This window comes from Poecilia mexicana, unplaced genomic scaffold (assembly GCF_051168715.1).
Source record: "Poecilia mexicana isolate PSO_F unplaced genomic scaffold, ASM5116871v1 scaffold_21, whole genome shotgun sequence".
Lineage (NCBI taxonomy): Eukaryota > Metazoa > Chordata > Actinopteri > Cyprinodontiformes > Poeciliidae > Poecilia > Poecilia mexicana.
This window is the reverse complement of record NW_028263390.1, coordinates 5,800,915-5,818,028: the sequence shown is the minus strand read 5'-3', so window position 1 is coordinate 5,818,028 and position 17,114 is coordinate 5,800,915. Positions and strand designations below refer to the sequence as shown.

At 39.0% G+C, this 17,114-nt stretch overlaps 1 protein-coding gene across 1 annotated transcript in view; it reads right to left on the bottom strand.

Moving 5' to 3' along the window:
* The window catches only part of ches1 (checkpoint suppressor 1), an 86,731-nt gene that overhangs the window by 17,920 nt on the left and 51,697 nt on the right, over positions 1-17,114 (bottom strand). Inside the window, exon 3 of the mRNA XM_015004144.2 lies at positions 15,583-15,734. Within this exon, the coding sequence (XP_014859630.2) occupies positions 15,583-15,734 (152 nt within the window). The remainder of the gene's footprint in view (positions 1-15,582; positions 15,735-17,114) is intronic.

Genomic DNA, 17,114 nt, shown 5'->3' with positions numbered 1-17,114 from the left:
ACCGGGTGTCCCACTGTTGCCATTATTCCCTGTGATTACCTCAGAGAATTACAGCCTCCATGCTGCAGTCCACGGGGGTAATTTCTCATGACAGTCCCCCCACCCCCAATCTCTTCCAACCGCCTGCCGCCGGTACGTTCGCACGCGGCCGGCCCTCGGCGGCACGTGTGCACTTAACGGCATGGTTAAGACGGACGATGTGCGTCCGGGGTGACGCATTTTGAAGCGAGCGTGGAAAAACGAATCTGTTATCTGTTGGCATTGAGGTAAGCCAGGGTTATAAGGATTTACATCAAAATCATACAAACAGATTAAGATCCTTTCAATCTACAATAAGAGGTCAGAGTGTCTTCAGGCTGTTTGGAGCAAAGAGGAAAGCAGAATTACCCTTCCCTAAACTGTTGCTGCCAATCCAGTCACCTGTCTCATTGACAGGATAACCATTGCGTTGATACTAAACCTGCATCATCGGTCACTTTATTGTGGTAGTGCTTTTCTAAAACGCCATTTGTTAAAAGGGCAGTATTATGTATTTTCCAGGCACATGTTGCCATTTCATGGCACAAATCAAGTAACTATGTTACTTTCAGTTGTTATAAAAACATTATATTGTATATATCAAACATCACTTAAAATAAATTTGACTGCACAATTTGACGCCTTGAAAGTAGGCCTCTGTCTCTTTAAGAAGCTCCAGCTCTTTGCTCTGTTGGAGGCTTTTGTCACCCCCATATGGTTGCTATGGGAGATTAAATGATTTAATGGATTAAATGATCCATGACAATCAAAGCAACACTCCAGGTGTGTCTATGATGAAGGAATAACATTATCACATGATATAAAGGTAAAAAAAAAAAAGTCAATTTGATATAATAAAACCCCTCCCTTATTGGGGTCGGGAGGGGTGCTGGTGCCTATCTCCAGCTAACGTTCCGGGCGAGAGGGGGGGTACACCCTGGACAGATCACCAGTCTGTCGCAGGGCAACACAGAGACACACAACCATGCACACACACACTCACACCTAAGGACAATTTTTTTAGAGAAACCAATTAACCTGACAGCCATGCTTTTGGACTGTGAGAGGTAACCGGAGTACCTGGAGAAAACCCACGCATGCACAGGGAGAACATGCAAACTCCATGCAGAAAGACCGGGGCCGGCAATCGAACCCAGAACCTTCTTGCTGCAAGGCAACAGCTCTACACTGAAAAAATGAGAATTGAGGGGTTTTTGAATTTGCACAAACAAAATAAGTTAATACTACACAATTCAGTCATCTTTCTTGTATTTACACAATTGAATAAAGAACAATTTACTTAATAACCAACAATAATGAAACTACACATTTTTCATATGTTGATTTAACGTGATTAAATTAGATTACTAAAACCATTGTAATCATGTTTCATCATTACCGGAAATGATGCAATATAACAAAGACAAGGATTAAATATGATTGGACAATAATAAGAGCGGGCTTTTGAATCTTAACCAATAAGAAGTCAAACAAGATAATTTTAAAGATATCGCGATTGCCGCGCAGTTTCTTCTGACTATTCAGCCACAAGACCACAAGACAAGTCTTTGGAGGTGGACCGATTAGGTAAGTGATCTAAATATTATTTTTTGTAGTTGGGAATGTTTCCACAAAAAATATCATTCTGTATGAGAAGTCATTTGTAAACCGTCTGCATGTTCTTTGGTTTTCACTTTGCTAGCTACCGTTATTAGCACCGGGGCTTAGCTCTAGTACAGATCAGTACATCATCGTTTATCAAAGTAGTCCACAAAAAACAGTTGTTACTGATCAAATTTGTAAGTAACTGACTCAGTAGCAATGAGGAAAAAAAGCAACACGAACACTTTGCAAGCTAGTGGCTTTTCACTAGCTTATCGAGCTATCAAAACTGCCTCGTTACTTTCTCCCAAGCACACTAACAGAACCATTGTCTGTCGTTATGGTAACGGGTCTGCATTTAGCGTCGCTTACTAAGCGACAAAAATACGAATAAGAGGGATTTTGAGTACTTCGACTGTTTTCTGCATTATTTTTCCTTATCCGTGGTGCACTGCGCTACGTTAATAATTCTCTCCATCTCCATGTTTCGTTTTGCTGATGTAATGGTTCTACCGCGGCAGCGGCGCTATGTGGAGGGCAGGGCTCAATGCTCCAGCGCGCTGGGCTGGAGCACAGTATGGAGTATAAATTCAGAATCTTATTTGAATCCAAATGTCTTCCAGATGCTCAAGTTTTGTGTAAAGTGCCCTCTGTAAATATCTACTAAAAAGTGTTGATGGTGACGTATGTTTGTTTAAACAATGTTATACAAGTTTTTTTTTGTGTTTTTTTTTAATGTAATGTTAATCTAAGATGTCTAGGCACATTTACCTGACTGTTCACTTCTGCAGCAGTGATTGTTGGGCTCTTACAAGTGTTGAACATTTGAAGCTCATTACTTTGTGCTCTTTTTTCAGATAAACTCTTGAGTTTAAGAGAATTACCACCATACCACTTCAGTCAAAGTTCTTGTCTCAGCTGGATCTCCATTTTGACAACCTGATGAAGATGTTCAAAAGAAGAGGAGGACAGCTTGGACAAATGCTAGGACAAGTTGTTGCACAAATGGAGGAGGTAAGTGATGTAGCCACAACACAACTATCAATCTTTTTGGATAAACTTTTTTAATGCAGAAAATTACATTTTCCTTGTGTTAAATGTTCTCACCTTGAACTTTTACACCTGCTTGTTTTCACTTCAACCTCTACTGTATGTCTTCACTTTAAAAATAGTTGTGTAAAGTAAATTGTTAAACTTCAAGCATAAGGCTTGAAAAAAGATTCTAATTCCATTAATTTCCTTCAGTGTGAAGATGTTGATGCTGCATGGGAGTGTCATTAAGGAAGTCTGCATGTATATGGGAGAAGATCCAGCCAAGCTCATCCAGGAGTATATGGTATGTATCTATATGTGTATTTACACAACTAGAGATAGATATATATCTCTAAATATAAAGAAAGATTTAGATCTGTACATACATAATTATTTCTATCTAGATTTAGATTTCTCTAGATATGTATATCTCTTTCTACATGGATAGATACATTCATCTATATCTATCTCTACGTTTAGATATACTTGAGATATATCTATATTCATCGAAATTTAAATTGATCTGTCCAACTTTTTAGAGATAGCTCTTATAGAGAAATGTCTATCTATCTATATATATAGATGCATCTAGGTCTAGAGAAAGAGAGATTAACTTGTCATCACTTCACATAGGGTGTGGATGAAGCTACCATTGAAGAGGCTATTGGAACCACCACCACCGGCGTTTTTCATCTGAAAGACTTCATCACATGAAGACATCGGGATCGTCCATGAAGGCATCAGGGTGGTGTCCAATTTGAATAGTGTGCCAACAGCTGTTGTAATACTTGTTGGACTGATATATGGGCTGAACCTCGCCTACCCTGCTGGCCTTCGCTACACTTTTGAGGTGTTACAGAAGATAACAATGGAACTAGATGGAGGTTAACTGTCCAACAAGACATTATTCCTTAAAAACTGCCTCTATGAGTGAGTAAATGGACATTTTAGTCCATTAGTTCACGAAAAGTGAACTAATGTTCACTTTTCGTGTTTTCTGTTGTTGTATTCCTCATTGCAGGACACAAATTTATTATTTTTTAATAACTAACTGCAGAAATATGTTCAAGGTCAACTATTAAGTTGCAGTATGTGATATTTATAAGCAATAGGTTTTTCACATATTTGTTTAAACTGTCACTATGATATTGCATAGTAAACAGTAAAACATGAGACTGATGATATAAAAAATAAGCTGTGTTATACAGACTTGACATAATTTTAACAAATATGTACAAAAGAATTGTCACAAAAGTTACATTTGGCAGCATGTACATGTTCCATAAAGTTGATAGAAACCTATCATAAATCATAGCATCTGTCATGAACAGGAAGGAGTCTTTACTAATGTCTATGACTGCTATGAAGTGTCATTTGGTAAATAATGACACTTTAATGCAAATTTGGCACTTTTAATGCAACTTTTGGAGCAACTTTGCATTAAAAGTGTCATTGTTTACCAAATGACACTTCATAACAACATTCATAGACATTTATAAAGACTCTTTTATGTTCATGACAGTGTCATGTCAGTCTTGTGCACCCCCGTCAAATAAAGTGTTAGCCAGATTTCTACAAACTGTTTGAACATGTATTAATATGAAATTAATGCTGCAGTACGTAACTTTTATAACTTTCTTTTTACATATTAGTTAGGACTATCAGTACGTTGTGTCTGTATAAGACGAGGCTCCGTTTTTTTCACCAATTTTCTGTCTGATGTTTTATTGTTTGTAATGTAATAATATAGTGATAGTTTAAACAAAAAAAAACTTTTTTCTCAGTGGAACATACAGCAGCTTAAAGGTTGACCTTTAACATATCTATAAAAGATAAAATGATTTAGAAAATTATCAGCGTCATACATGTTCAACTTTTTTGAGCATGTATGCTGCCAAATGTAACTTATTTAAAAAATTATTTTACATATTATCTCATGTCAGCCATATGGGCACCCTGTCAAATAGTGTTATTGAAATCCGACTTACTTTTCTACATAATGTTGTATATCTCTTGTACAAATATGTTCCAGATTAACTTTTAAACCTGCAGTGTGTAACTTATAAAAATTAAGTTCTTTAAAAACAGTTGTATAAAGTTTCACTCGTCTTTTACAAGGGAAAGCAAGACATAATCTGTGGAAGAAATCCAGCGCTGTCTTCCACTGACATGACATTGTTATAATGTTGACAAACATGTAAAAAAAAACAACAATTTGCTTACTTGCATACTGCAGCTTTAATGTCATGTTACATGTTCAAAAACATTGTTAAAATCTGAAATACTTTTCTATACCATGTTTAATATGTTTTATAAAGCTTAACTATTATATTTTCTTATCCATTTTATATCTTAAATATTAATATATCAAAACTTGATATCATTTCATATCTTAAATAACATGTTTGTTCATAAAAATTGTATTTCAGGTAAGACTCAATTTAAAAATGTTCTGTGTCTTAAATGTAAAAAATGTTAAATACAAAATGGTGTGATTTAGAAATGTTCATTTAAATAAAGTTCAATTTTTCAGCAGCACTTGCACTCTTTGTCTTTCTTGTCAAAGATCTTTTGTATTTAATTTTTTACATTAGAAAGGTATATAGATAACTTGAAAAAATTAAGTAGGATTTAAAGCTGTAACATGTGTTCCATTAACATGATAGAATTGTGTTCGCCCAACACAATTTCATTGAGTAATACTGGCAATGAAAAATAAGCTGGTGTTATTCATTATAATAGTGTTGCTAAGACATAATATATTTACATTATGGTAAGAGATAAAATGTTTGTAGTTTCAACTTAATATTTTCAAGTAATCTAATGTAAATAAAATATGTTGATTTAACAAGCTTTAAGTATTTGAGGGAAAGAGGGAAAATATGTCTGTTCTACTTATTTGCATTGTGTGGGACGGATGTACACAATAAAATTAAGTAAACTGAACAGCTTTTTTCTTTCAGTGTACCAACTGCGCCACTGTCGCTACATCATCATCAACAAAACTTCCTGAAATCCTTCAAACCAACATAACTTAATATTCCTGTTTGGCCCACTATTTGTTCTCTTTTAACATACTTTTTTTTTCATTTGTTCTCATTTTTATCATATAGATACATCTTTGTGTTGCCCACGCTGCGAATGAAACAGGCTCTATAAATAAAAATAAATATTAAAAAAATAAAACAACTTCTTGACTTCTCCGAAACAACCACTTGAAAATTTTTAAATTTATCAGGTGTATAATTCATATTTTTGCTTTAGTCCAGGTATCAAGCCACAACATTTAAATGCCATACATATTGTTATTATAACCATAAAAAAATCTTACATTATATGAGCAGCAGTATTAATAATTGTTGCAATATTCCAAAGACTAGCAAAAATATTGCTTTCTAATAATATATGTAAGCACTTTGACATATCTTCTCTGCCGTTTTTGCTCACAAACAGAAATGTTGGTTAACTATAATCAATATGGTCATTGCTGTATTCAACAATCGCATTGCAAACTCAAGTTCTCCTAACATCAGGAGGCATTCCTTCAGGTTGCGAAAGAGAAAGCAATATTTTTAGCAGAAAACATTCAGAAATATCGGCAGCCTTTCTCAGGCTACGTTCACAAAGCAGGTCTTGATTCTGATTTTTTATTTTTGCTGAAATCAGATTATTATTTTTTGAATAGTCTGTTATTCTAATAATGAAATGTGAATGCAATCGGACTTCTGTGTGAACGGTTTACGACCACAAAATGACCTGCAAGCGCGAGAATAACATAAGAACTTGTGGGAACACTTTATTTGAAGGGGTGTGCATAAGACTGACATGACACTGTCATAAACATGACATAACATCTGTCATGATCATGAAGAAGTCTTTATGAATGTTTATGACAGTGGTCATTCGGTAAATAATGACACTTGAAAGTCCATGCAAAGTTGGCACTTTTAATGCAACTTTTAGGGCAACTTTGCATTAAAAGTGTCATTATTTACCTAATGACACTTCATGACCACTGTCATAAACATTCATAAAGACTTCTTCATGATCATGACAGATGTTATGTCATGTTTATGACAGTGTCATGTCAGTCTTATGCACACCCCTTCAAATAAAGTGTTACCGAACTTGTTTACGTAGGTAATAATGCTTGAAGCCATTTATGGATTGATTTTAAAGTTTATCTAGCAATTAGAGCCGATATTATTGTCATAAGATCATAACAAACACAAAGGGAACTAACAAAAAGAAAACAAAACGAGTAGCAACGGCGTTTTGTGGAGCATTGACTGCAATTTTTGTAGTGAAGTCTGTTTGGATGCGCAGTCAGAGCCAAGAGTGGTGGGATTGTGATGTGATGCGCATCAGTGGAACAAATTTCATTCATAATTTTATGATTAAAATTTTTCAGCCATTGTTTACAGGTAAATTTCTTGCGTCTGGCCTCTTTTGGTGCAGAATTATGTCTCATGCCGATGATGTAAATGTCGGATTAAAGGCAACATGACCATTCAGACTGCAGACGCTTTGAAAATGATTTACCAGATTTAGTTCAACACATGGAAGTGGCTCAAATGAGATTTGTTTTAAGGTGAGCCAAGATCCAAATTGGGCCTTTCAGATTACCGCGAAAAAGTCGGATATAGGTTGCATTTGGGCAAAAAAATGTCAGATTTGGGTCAAATTCGCCTGCTGTGTGAACGTAGTCTCATATTGTGGTAAGGATCTATATTTTCCAGGAAAAACTTGTAGAGACAGTTTTAGCATGGCTAACAGAACCGGAACCAGGGATAAGAAATCAGCCAGAAAATGTATGGTTTGTGCAGCTGTATTTCAAACAATCCCATGCCAACAGTCAATCAAATCCCCCAAAACCTAAATCCAAGTTTAAACCCTCAAGAAGCCATTGAAACAGTACAAAAAAAAAGCACCCAGCGCACACACTACACACACACACACACACACACACACACACACACACACACACACACACACACACACACACACACACACACACACACACACACACACACACACAAAGCTGGGGACTCACTTTAGGTGATCATTGCACCACTAATGAGGGAGGTAATGACAGCATTTCTCACATAGACGGAGATATCTTCACTCGCGAGCACAGACACGCGAGAAGACAATGGGCGCAGTTCTGCTGGTGAGGCCATAATTCAGACAGAAAGATGGAGGGATACGGACGGAGGAGGAGGGGGGCGAGTGGAAGAGCTTTTCCAGGTTGAGTAGTCTTTAGCTCTCTGTCAGACTGCACGTTTGACTGCTTCCCCCCCAAATCTGCAGTCAGGAGAGGCTGTCCTCCCTAACACAGTCAGCGACAATGTGGACAGAGGTTTATTATACTGTATGCAAACACACACACACACACACAGAGGAGAGAAAACACCTGGAGGAGCTGGAAAGTCCAAAACCAGCACTTGTTTCCGCTCATCTGCCGAGTTGTCTTTGTGATGCGAGTTGTGTTTTATGTTGGGCTAAGTAGCTGAAAGAGGCACACGTGCAGGCGTGTACACACACGCACACAAATAGTATGTCTTTCCATCTTTCCAGGGACTTTTCCCTGACTTCCATTCATTTCTACAGCCTAACCCAAACTCTAACCGTTACCTGTACATACAGTACTTCTTATGGGGCCTCGTGTTTGGGACCCACAAGGAGCAGTCGGTCCCCGCTAAGACGTATTTGTTAGAAAAATGGTCCTTACTATGCATCAAATACAAAGCCACGTTCACACACACACACTCACACACAGGCAAAGCAACAGCAAGGAACGCAAATTTTAGCCCTGAGCCACCTGCTGTTGCCATGGAGAGTTGCCACATTGCGTTGCCACGGCGATAACATATTTTTCCTGCGCTAACAGCCTGTCTGTTTTCCCTGCCACCCCCACCCCGCACCCATCTCATTCTTCCCTCTCTCTCTCTTCCTCCCAGCAAACGACTCGGCAGCGCGACGGCGGCCGACTTAACCTAACCCCCGCCATCTTCAACTCCCCCCACCCCACCAGCCCTCTGACTACCGCCACATCGTCTTTGTCCGGCTTTTATTCCTCGAAGGGATGCCGGAGGAGGAAGGAAGGAAAAAAAAGGAGAGAGAGGAGGAGAGAGAGGAGAGCTCCTTCACCATCCCCTCCCCTTAGAGACGCGCTCCTTCCATCCATCCTTCCCCCTCCCCTCTTCCTCTCATCCAGATGCTGATGGGGTGTGAAGGAATGCACCATAGGGCTGACCTCCTACCCAGCATGCTCCGTCTCTTACTGCCTCTCTCTCTCTCTCTCTCTCTGCGTCCACTCACACCCATCTGATGATGCTTGCATTGAACGCACAAAGCTGGACTGAAAACATCCAGCTGCTCCTCCAGGCACAAGTGGGTGGGGTTGTACAGGGGGTGGCAGGACTCAGTAGTACGGTCCATACAGGAAACAGAGGACAAAGAAGCAAAAAAGAAGAGGCGGTCCGTCACCCCCCCCATCTTTTATGATCCGTCTCTATCAGATGCTGCGTCAAACTGCCAGAGACGGTCCTTGACCTTAACGTAATAGACATGCAGCGCAACCATTCACGGTCGTTTAGCTTCATACATGCTGTTCTTCAGAGTGAGTGCTCTTGAGAGAGAGATATCATTTCCTATTGATCAAGCTTGACTTCTTAGGCAGAGTATGGCCAACGTCTTAAGACCGCAGCTGAACCTGTCAACTTACAGTTTCCAAACTAAAGGCAAGTTTTGAAGCTAATATTTAACATAAAACAACTTAAAAGGCCAGAATAGAGCATACAAAAGTGTCTGTACCCCTGCTCTTCATTGGATTTAGGTTTGAACTCTGACAGGCTACTCTAGTGCATAGATTTGCTTTGATCCAAATGATTCCTGTGTATATTGGGGTGAAAGCTTAGGGTCACTGCTCTGGTGGATTGCAGTCTGTAAGCTTTGTAATAGAAAAAGAGCCAGTTAAATAAAACTTGTTTAGGGCCTCACGTGTTACATGATCTTTATTTATGATAAACATCTACTATAGGAAATGTGTTTGGAACCATTGTTTTATTCCTTTTTTTAGGTTTTAAGCAAAGAAAGATGCAACATTTTTGCAATAAAGTGAGTGGACACACTTTCTTCTATGGGATGTTGTGATTTGGAGAAAATGCTATGAAAAATCCTGCATTTCTTCTAAAGTTTATGTATTTATACCTAATGTCTGTACGCCTGGAACCTCCACCCGTTTGCTATTTAACTAACTCCTGAGTTTTATTTTGACACATCCAAGTCAAGAGGGCCAAACACAAAAGCAAAAATGATTTGGTAAGCCATGTATAATTTTATCTCCTCTTCAAAACTTTTGGCAGCTTTGGTTCCCTAAGACCCCAATAAAAATACATTGACATTTGTGGTTGTAATTTGTAAAAAAAAAAAAAAAAAGAAAAAAAAAGAAAAGAAAAGAAAAGTGAAAAAATTCAAGTATGAATATTTTGCAAGGTACTGCAGCTTACTAATAGTTACTGTTAGAACTCTTCCTAAACAGTAGGTGTCACTACTGAGAAACTAATGCACAAGAGTGACACTAGAAGAACTGAGAGGTTTAACCTGTGGTAGGTCCAACTGTCGGTAGGTCAAAGGTCAGCACCACAGATGAAGTAATTATATAATAACATTACACAAAAGTGTCAAGGGAGTGTTGTAAAACATAAAAATATTCGCCATAGTTAGGTACCACAGCCGCCTATTAAAAGGTGAAATATTGCAATCCATGAATACTTGAGATTCCTTCTAAAGATGCTTCTAATTCCTTATTTTAATAGTTCAAACACCAAGTATAACTTAACATGCATTAATACACACAGTGGAAACCGTCTTAGCACTGCCACATGAGCTAACATGCACAGTCTTCCTCATCTCCCTGTGCTTTTGGTGGAAAAGTCAATCAGTGTTAAGGAAAATAAAAAGCACTCCTGGATTGGCTGCTTTACAAGTGGCAGCCAACAGCATCTTGGGTATTTCAGTTTCCCAAGATGCATTTACTTTTGAATACTTTTGGTGTGCTCTATGAAGAAATCCGCAAATAAGCAAATTTATAGTGTAGTATAACCTATACTTAAAACGCATGCGGTTTGTAACATGTAAATAAGATAAAATCCCAGAAACAAAGGAAAGAACAGCCAATCGAAAGAACTAAGAAAAGCGGGTGGATTTGCATTAAAATGCACTCTCAAATCTTTGCCACTCCAACTGTCTGTCTCGTCAATGTGAAACTGCTTTTGGTATTGCTAATGACGTGTAAGAGCGCCCTTTCATCTTTGTTTTAGCCAGAAATGCCTCAGCAGTGTCTGTATTGTGCTGGGAGAGAACATCTGCTCAAATTACCATCTCAAACTATCAACCCCTCCACCCCTGAGAAAGCTACCGGTCAGTGAGAGGCAGAGAGGAGCAGCTCAACTGGAACACAACCCTGTACGAACAGCAGAGAGGCACAGATACAAGGATGTACAGTTGGGGTTTTCCTCCGTAAGACTCTCCACTGGTTGTTGGGTCATCTCATCGGATGAATCTGGGTTTTTGAAAGAAGAAAACCATTGTTGGAAGGTCTTAAGAAGTCCTATTTGGAATTTCTCACAGGTCATCTTTGAAAGAGATGACCTGTTGTCTGGATGGCAATCACACAAGACGAGATTATTTAAGTTAAGATGCAAATTCTACACAATCGTCTGTCTTTTCTTCGCTAGCTGATCGACACCTTTCACAACCTCTCTGGTTACACACTTTGATTCCAACACCTAGCCACAGTGAAAGCTGTACATCCCACATACTGAGTAACTTCACGAGAAGACAATCTCGTCTCATGCAAAACCTGCACTGCCATCGTCGAGTTCTGGTAATTATTGATAATCAAAACTAACTTACCAATAGGTTTTCAGCAAGATAAATGCACTTGTTTTAAGTCAATGATTCCATTATATTGACAAAAAAAATTACTATTACTACTACTGGTATATAGGAAAAAAGATGGGGAAAATGTCTTGTAAGTAAAATAATCTGCCAGTGGAATTAGATTTTTTTTTTCAACACAATATTAAAGAATTATTGGCTTAAGTTACCATATCTTAATGAAAAGTTACTATTAAGTAAGTCATGTCTTATTTCAAGTATTCTGAGATATGAACAAAAAATACAAGGTAATATTTTGTCTTTTCCAGTGTAACTCTTCTTTTAAATGCCTCAATATGAAGAAAAAAAACAAAACAGTTTTACAGTGGCCCAGTTAAAGTCCAGATATAGATGCAGTTGAAGTGTCTTGATTGTGGCCGATTCAAAACATTTTTATAAGGAACTGTGTGCCAAAACTTCTCAACGGCGACATAAAATATTCATTACCAGTGGTAGCTAGCACTTGGTGTAAGTAGCCACCACCAAATGTGGCACAACCAGCTATTGGGTTTAGGTTGAAGCTACTTTTCACATAATACCAAGCTGATTTGTACAGCCTTTTCCCCACATTAGTAAATAAAATAATTATTTCAAACCTCTTTTTTGTACAATCTAAACATTTAAGCTCGATTAAAAAGGAACTCTTCACTGCTGACTTCCATCACAAACCCATTCGCTGGAGTTTGTGGAAACCCGGGCAGAGCCAGACGTCTCACGTTACAACACGCTGTGAAGGACGTTTTATAAATATAATAACTGTGTACTGTAACTGAAGTGAATACAGTACAAACACACACACACAGACACACAGACACAGAAAGAGTGCAGGTGCTGCATCACATGGGGACCTCCAGTTCCCCTTACTCTCTCTCTCCCGCTTCTCCTCTGTGTGTGTCAGAATGCAAATGAACAGCCTCATCCCCTCGCACCCCTCCATGTTCCGAATCCAGCCTCCAATTTGTTCCACTTCCCCATACCTCATTGTTCAAAATGACACTTTTACATTTTATGGTGAACCAATTATTCTGTCTTACACAGTCCGCTGGCTCTGCGAGCCAACCTGCCCAGATCAGCTGGATGGGGGGAGGGGCTGGAGGGCTGCTGGTTGGACACAGCGAAAGGGAAGAAGAAGAAGAAAAAACTAATGGTACCTCTCTCTGACATATCCGCAGGGATAGATGGAGGTGCAGGATACTGAGAAGTTAGCAAAAAAGGGGGGATGATGGAGGGAGGTGGAGAGGTCATAACGCGAGGATGAGAGGATGCTCTCGCTGCGCGGTGTGGAAAAGTGAGCGTAGACAAAGGAGGATTTAATTGAATGATAAAGTGATGGAGGGAGAGGGGGAAAGAGTGGAAAGAAGAGATGAATTACAGCAGGGATAAATAAAGAAGATGAAGAGGAGGCTGCCTCGCCGGTCGCAATTGTATGCCTGAGGACGAACGGGAGGGTGTGTGCAGGACATTAAAAGGGAAGACAAGAGAAGAAGAAAAAAAGGGAGATGGAGGTGTGGAAGAAGCCCGAGGAGATGCGGCAGAGAGCGGTTGGAGGGTGGTGGGGGGTGGGGGGTGGAGGGGTTGATGGAGCGAACATGTGCCGAAAAAAAAGAATAAAAAGGGGCTTTTTTCCCCCTTCTTCTTTACCTGAGATGCGCCTGAGGGCGAGAAAGACAGGACTGTTGTTGCATGAAAGCAGCGTGCAAAAAATAAAAATAAAAAGGATTGGAGGAGAGGATGGAGCGGGTCAGCTCCGACGCCTGCAGCGCGCCGATGCAGAGCGCCAGCGACAGATGGGAGACAGGGAGGTGAATGCACGCTGTAGGTTTTATGTTATAATTGGATATTGGCACGGCATGTTTGATTGGTGGTCTTTAATTTTCGGAGATCCACTAAAAATCCTACGCACTCTAATAGAAATGTATATCTGAGTCATTTGTCGTGGGAAAAGTGGGGTTTTATTTATTTATTTTTTTTCACCCCACCACCTGTAATCCATATATCTGGTGTCGTAGTTGGAAACTTTTGCTCCACATGAAAACATCTGAAGCACATTTACAAGTGAAAGTAGAGGAGAAAACTGATTCAAAACTTCCTGTTAACTTTTTTCCTCCAGAATTTGTTGTGTTTTTATTTATGAAAGAGTCAAAGGACTCAGTCATTACCTAAAGCATTACAAGAGTGTCCGAGTCATACTTTCTATATTTTTGCAACATTTAAGCAGACAATTGCACTTTGTACGTTCATGTTTTAGTTTAACTTAATAAAAAATGTCTCCATGATAAAAAAAAAAAAGTTAAATAAGGAGGGTTCATGTATTGGCAGATTAGTTCACACTAGCTACTAATTAATAAGTATGTTTGGTGTATTTGATTTAGTAGGAGGTTTAACTTTTTTTGATCAGGTACAGCTGTTTGATTTTCTACTTATTATTAGAAATAAATAGTTTATTTTCATTTCATGTAAAACTATGGATAACATAACAGTGGTACCATGTAAGAGACCAGCCAAAGGTCAAGGTAATCCATCACCTTGACTAAGCCATAGTATGTTAAAGAAAGAAACAAATATGAGCATTATTATGAAGTGGTATAAAAAAGATACATGGTTTTTATTTCTTACAAATAAAAATACAAAAAATACCCAAAATGCCTTGAGAAGTCTCCCTAGTTTGTACATAGAGTCCACCTGTGGGTGATTTGATCTCTCCATAAATACAGCTGTTCTGCGAAAGCATGGTGCTGATAGAATTATGCTTTGGTGATGTTTTTAAAAAATTAAAGTAAAATATAGGATATTCCAGAGAGAAAACCTAACCTAACACCAAAACATACAGCAAGACTTACAACTGAATCGTTTAAGTCAAAGCATATGGAGGTGTCAGAATGGCCCAAAGTCCAAAACTAAATCAACATCAGAATCAGTGGTAGGCTGGGAAATGCACATTCACAGACGCCTGGCTAATCTGATTGAGTTATTTCACACAGAACAATTGTCAAAACTTTTTGTTATTTTCAGTCGTAGCCGATAACATATTTTGCTGGATGATATGTTGTCCCAAAGATTATTGCGATAAACGATGATATTGTTGTTTTGAGACCGTTTTCAACTAGTATACTGATAAGAATTCAAGCACACATTCTCACAGATCAATAAACGTTCATTTCCAAAGAACATTTAACATCGGAACTGGAAGACATTTTTTAAATATTCAAAATAATTAAACAATAAATAAATAAAAAGGATTATTACGTTTTAAACAAAATAAATTGCCCTTCAAAACAGAGTCATCATGAGGCTCAAACAGGAATAACACGCAAAACTGCCAGTTAGTACTTCGGCAAAAAAACAAATGTTTGCAGCATTTCTCAAAATGACGGCTTTTCATTAATATTAAAGGGCAGCTTTTCTTAAAAGATTAAGTGAACGACACAAACAAGAATGCAAATGAAAACTGTGACTCAGTTTAATTTATCATGTGATTCATTGAGTTATTGCTTATTGTGACCGGCTTAGTCAGACTTGCCCCAAAAAGACCAGGAAGGTGGTTCTACTGTTTAAAACCATGCATCATTTTCATGATTATGTGCTACTTTGTGTATTTCTGTCATCTAAAGACCAACTGAAATACATTAGGATTTATTTAACTTAGTTCAATAAATCCTAATGTTTGCAAAGCAAACTTTGCACCAGGTTAGTGGCACACCTTTCTGGTCTAGTAGGACCCAGGAGAAGTTGAGTTTATGGTGGATTGACAATTGCACAAGTTGTTTACCCACCAAGGTAAACCTGGTCATGAAGCAAAACACACTATTGCATAGCTATTATTTATTTCTGGCTCAATAGTCAACTGTAAAACAAGTTGTGTGACAGGACAGAACAATCACAGATACAAAACGGAGAAATTCCAATGAAGGCCTCTACAACCTTGATCTAGCTGTAAAGGAGATTAAAGTCACAGAAGATCTCAGCTTTTCTCTGTTGGTTTCTTACCTGTGGTGAAACGTCTGAGGCAGGCTGGGCGGGGAGGTGGAAGGTGTGGCCAAACTGGGCGAATAAGGATGATACGGCGTCTTCTTCAGCGCCTGGATCAGGTTGTGCCTGTACTCTGGATCTATGGACCACAGGGAGCCTTTGCCTATGCTCTGAGAGAGAGAAGAGAAGAACAAACGAGAGATATCAGATTGGAAGTAAAACCTCCTAAAGCATGTTGGATTCTTCACATCAGGCGGACCGGAGCCACCAGGTGGAGAAGCGAACGTCCCTTATTAGCCAAACTACCTGTTGAGAGAACAAATTCTGCATTCCTGCCGAGTGAAAGACTGACAAAAACAGCGGTGTGTGTGGAATATTACTGCCCAAACCCATTCCAGAACACATGCCATCCAAACACTCACATGTTCCACAAATAGACAACACTCTGAGGGATGAAAACTAATACACCCTCAATGCCAGAGCCGCATTCTCCCATTGCCAGCTTCTCCTTGAACAAGAAAAAAAAACCCCAAAAAAACCAACAAAGACAAAACACAAAGCTTTTTGAAGAAGATCGGAAAACTTGAACTTTCTCCACTCCAGAGGCGACAACTGTGTGTATTTTTAGATCAAAGCACCCTCTCCCACCCCCCATCCTTCTCCTAATGAAGCTGTCAGCTCATACTCTAAAGGAAGCCAGCCTATAGATTACAGAGAAAGGCAGCGGTGCAAACACTGCCCGTCTGTGGATCTACCAGCCCTCTCTGTGTGGAAGTGGCAAAATCAAACAGGTTTTGCCCGGGGCAGGACGAAGGATGAACACCATGTAAGTCGTTGTGTTCAGATCGCTTTGTGGTACGCTGTCGAATGATAGGTGCAGGGGCTGGGTAGATGTCGCCATGCAAAAGTGGCTGTAGACTTCTGCTGTCTGGAAGTATAACAAGTAATCTACAAAGAGGGAAGTGACACATGGGCCAGAAGCATTAAGTCGTGACTGATCTGAAAACCCGTCATGCATTTCCTATCATCACTAGAGATACAGTATATCTGATAATATAAGACTAAACACAGTTGTAAGTCAGTCTAAAAACAGCCAGTCTTTCTTTTTAATCAACATGATTCCACCACAGATGCTTCAACCTAATACATTGCTGGCATTATACAGAGAAAGCAGTCTTTTACCACTTTTCTTTTTTTTTTTTGCATAGTCTCCTTAGATTATCCACTGTTCTAGGAAAAGTTGTCAAAATAATCCATATTTTGTTCTAATAAATCTTTTGTCCTTCACCACATCAGGGTATGGGCTGCCAAAGGTAGAACTCCCCAGATTTCAGTCTTCAGCAGTTCGTTCTAGTTGGTTCCACGTGTAGCCAATCTTTTTTATGTCTGCCTCGCCTGGTGTTTCTTGGACGGCCTCTCTTTCGCTTGCCTTAGGGGTTCCACCTGAAAGTCTGGTTGTGTTGGTTGGCGGTTTGCGTAGAGTCTGTCCTACCCAACTCCATGTTTTCTTCCTGATTTCTGCCTCTACTGACAGTTTTTAAGTCCTTTCC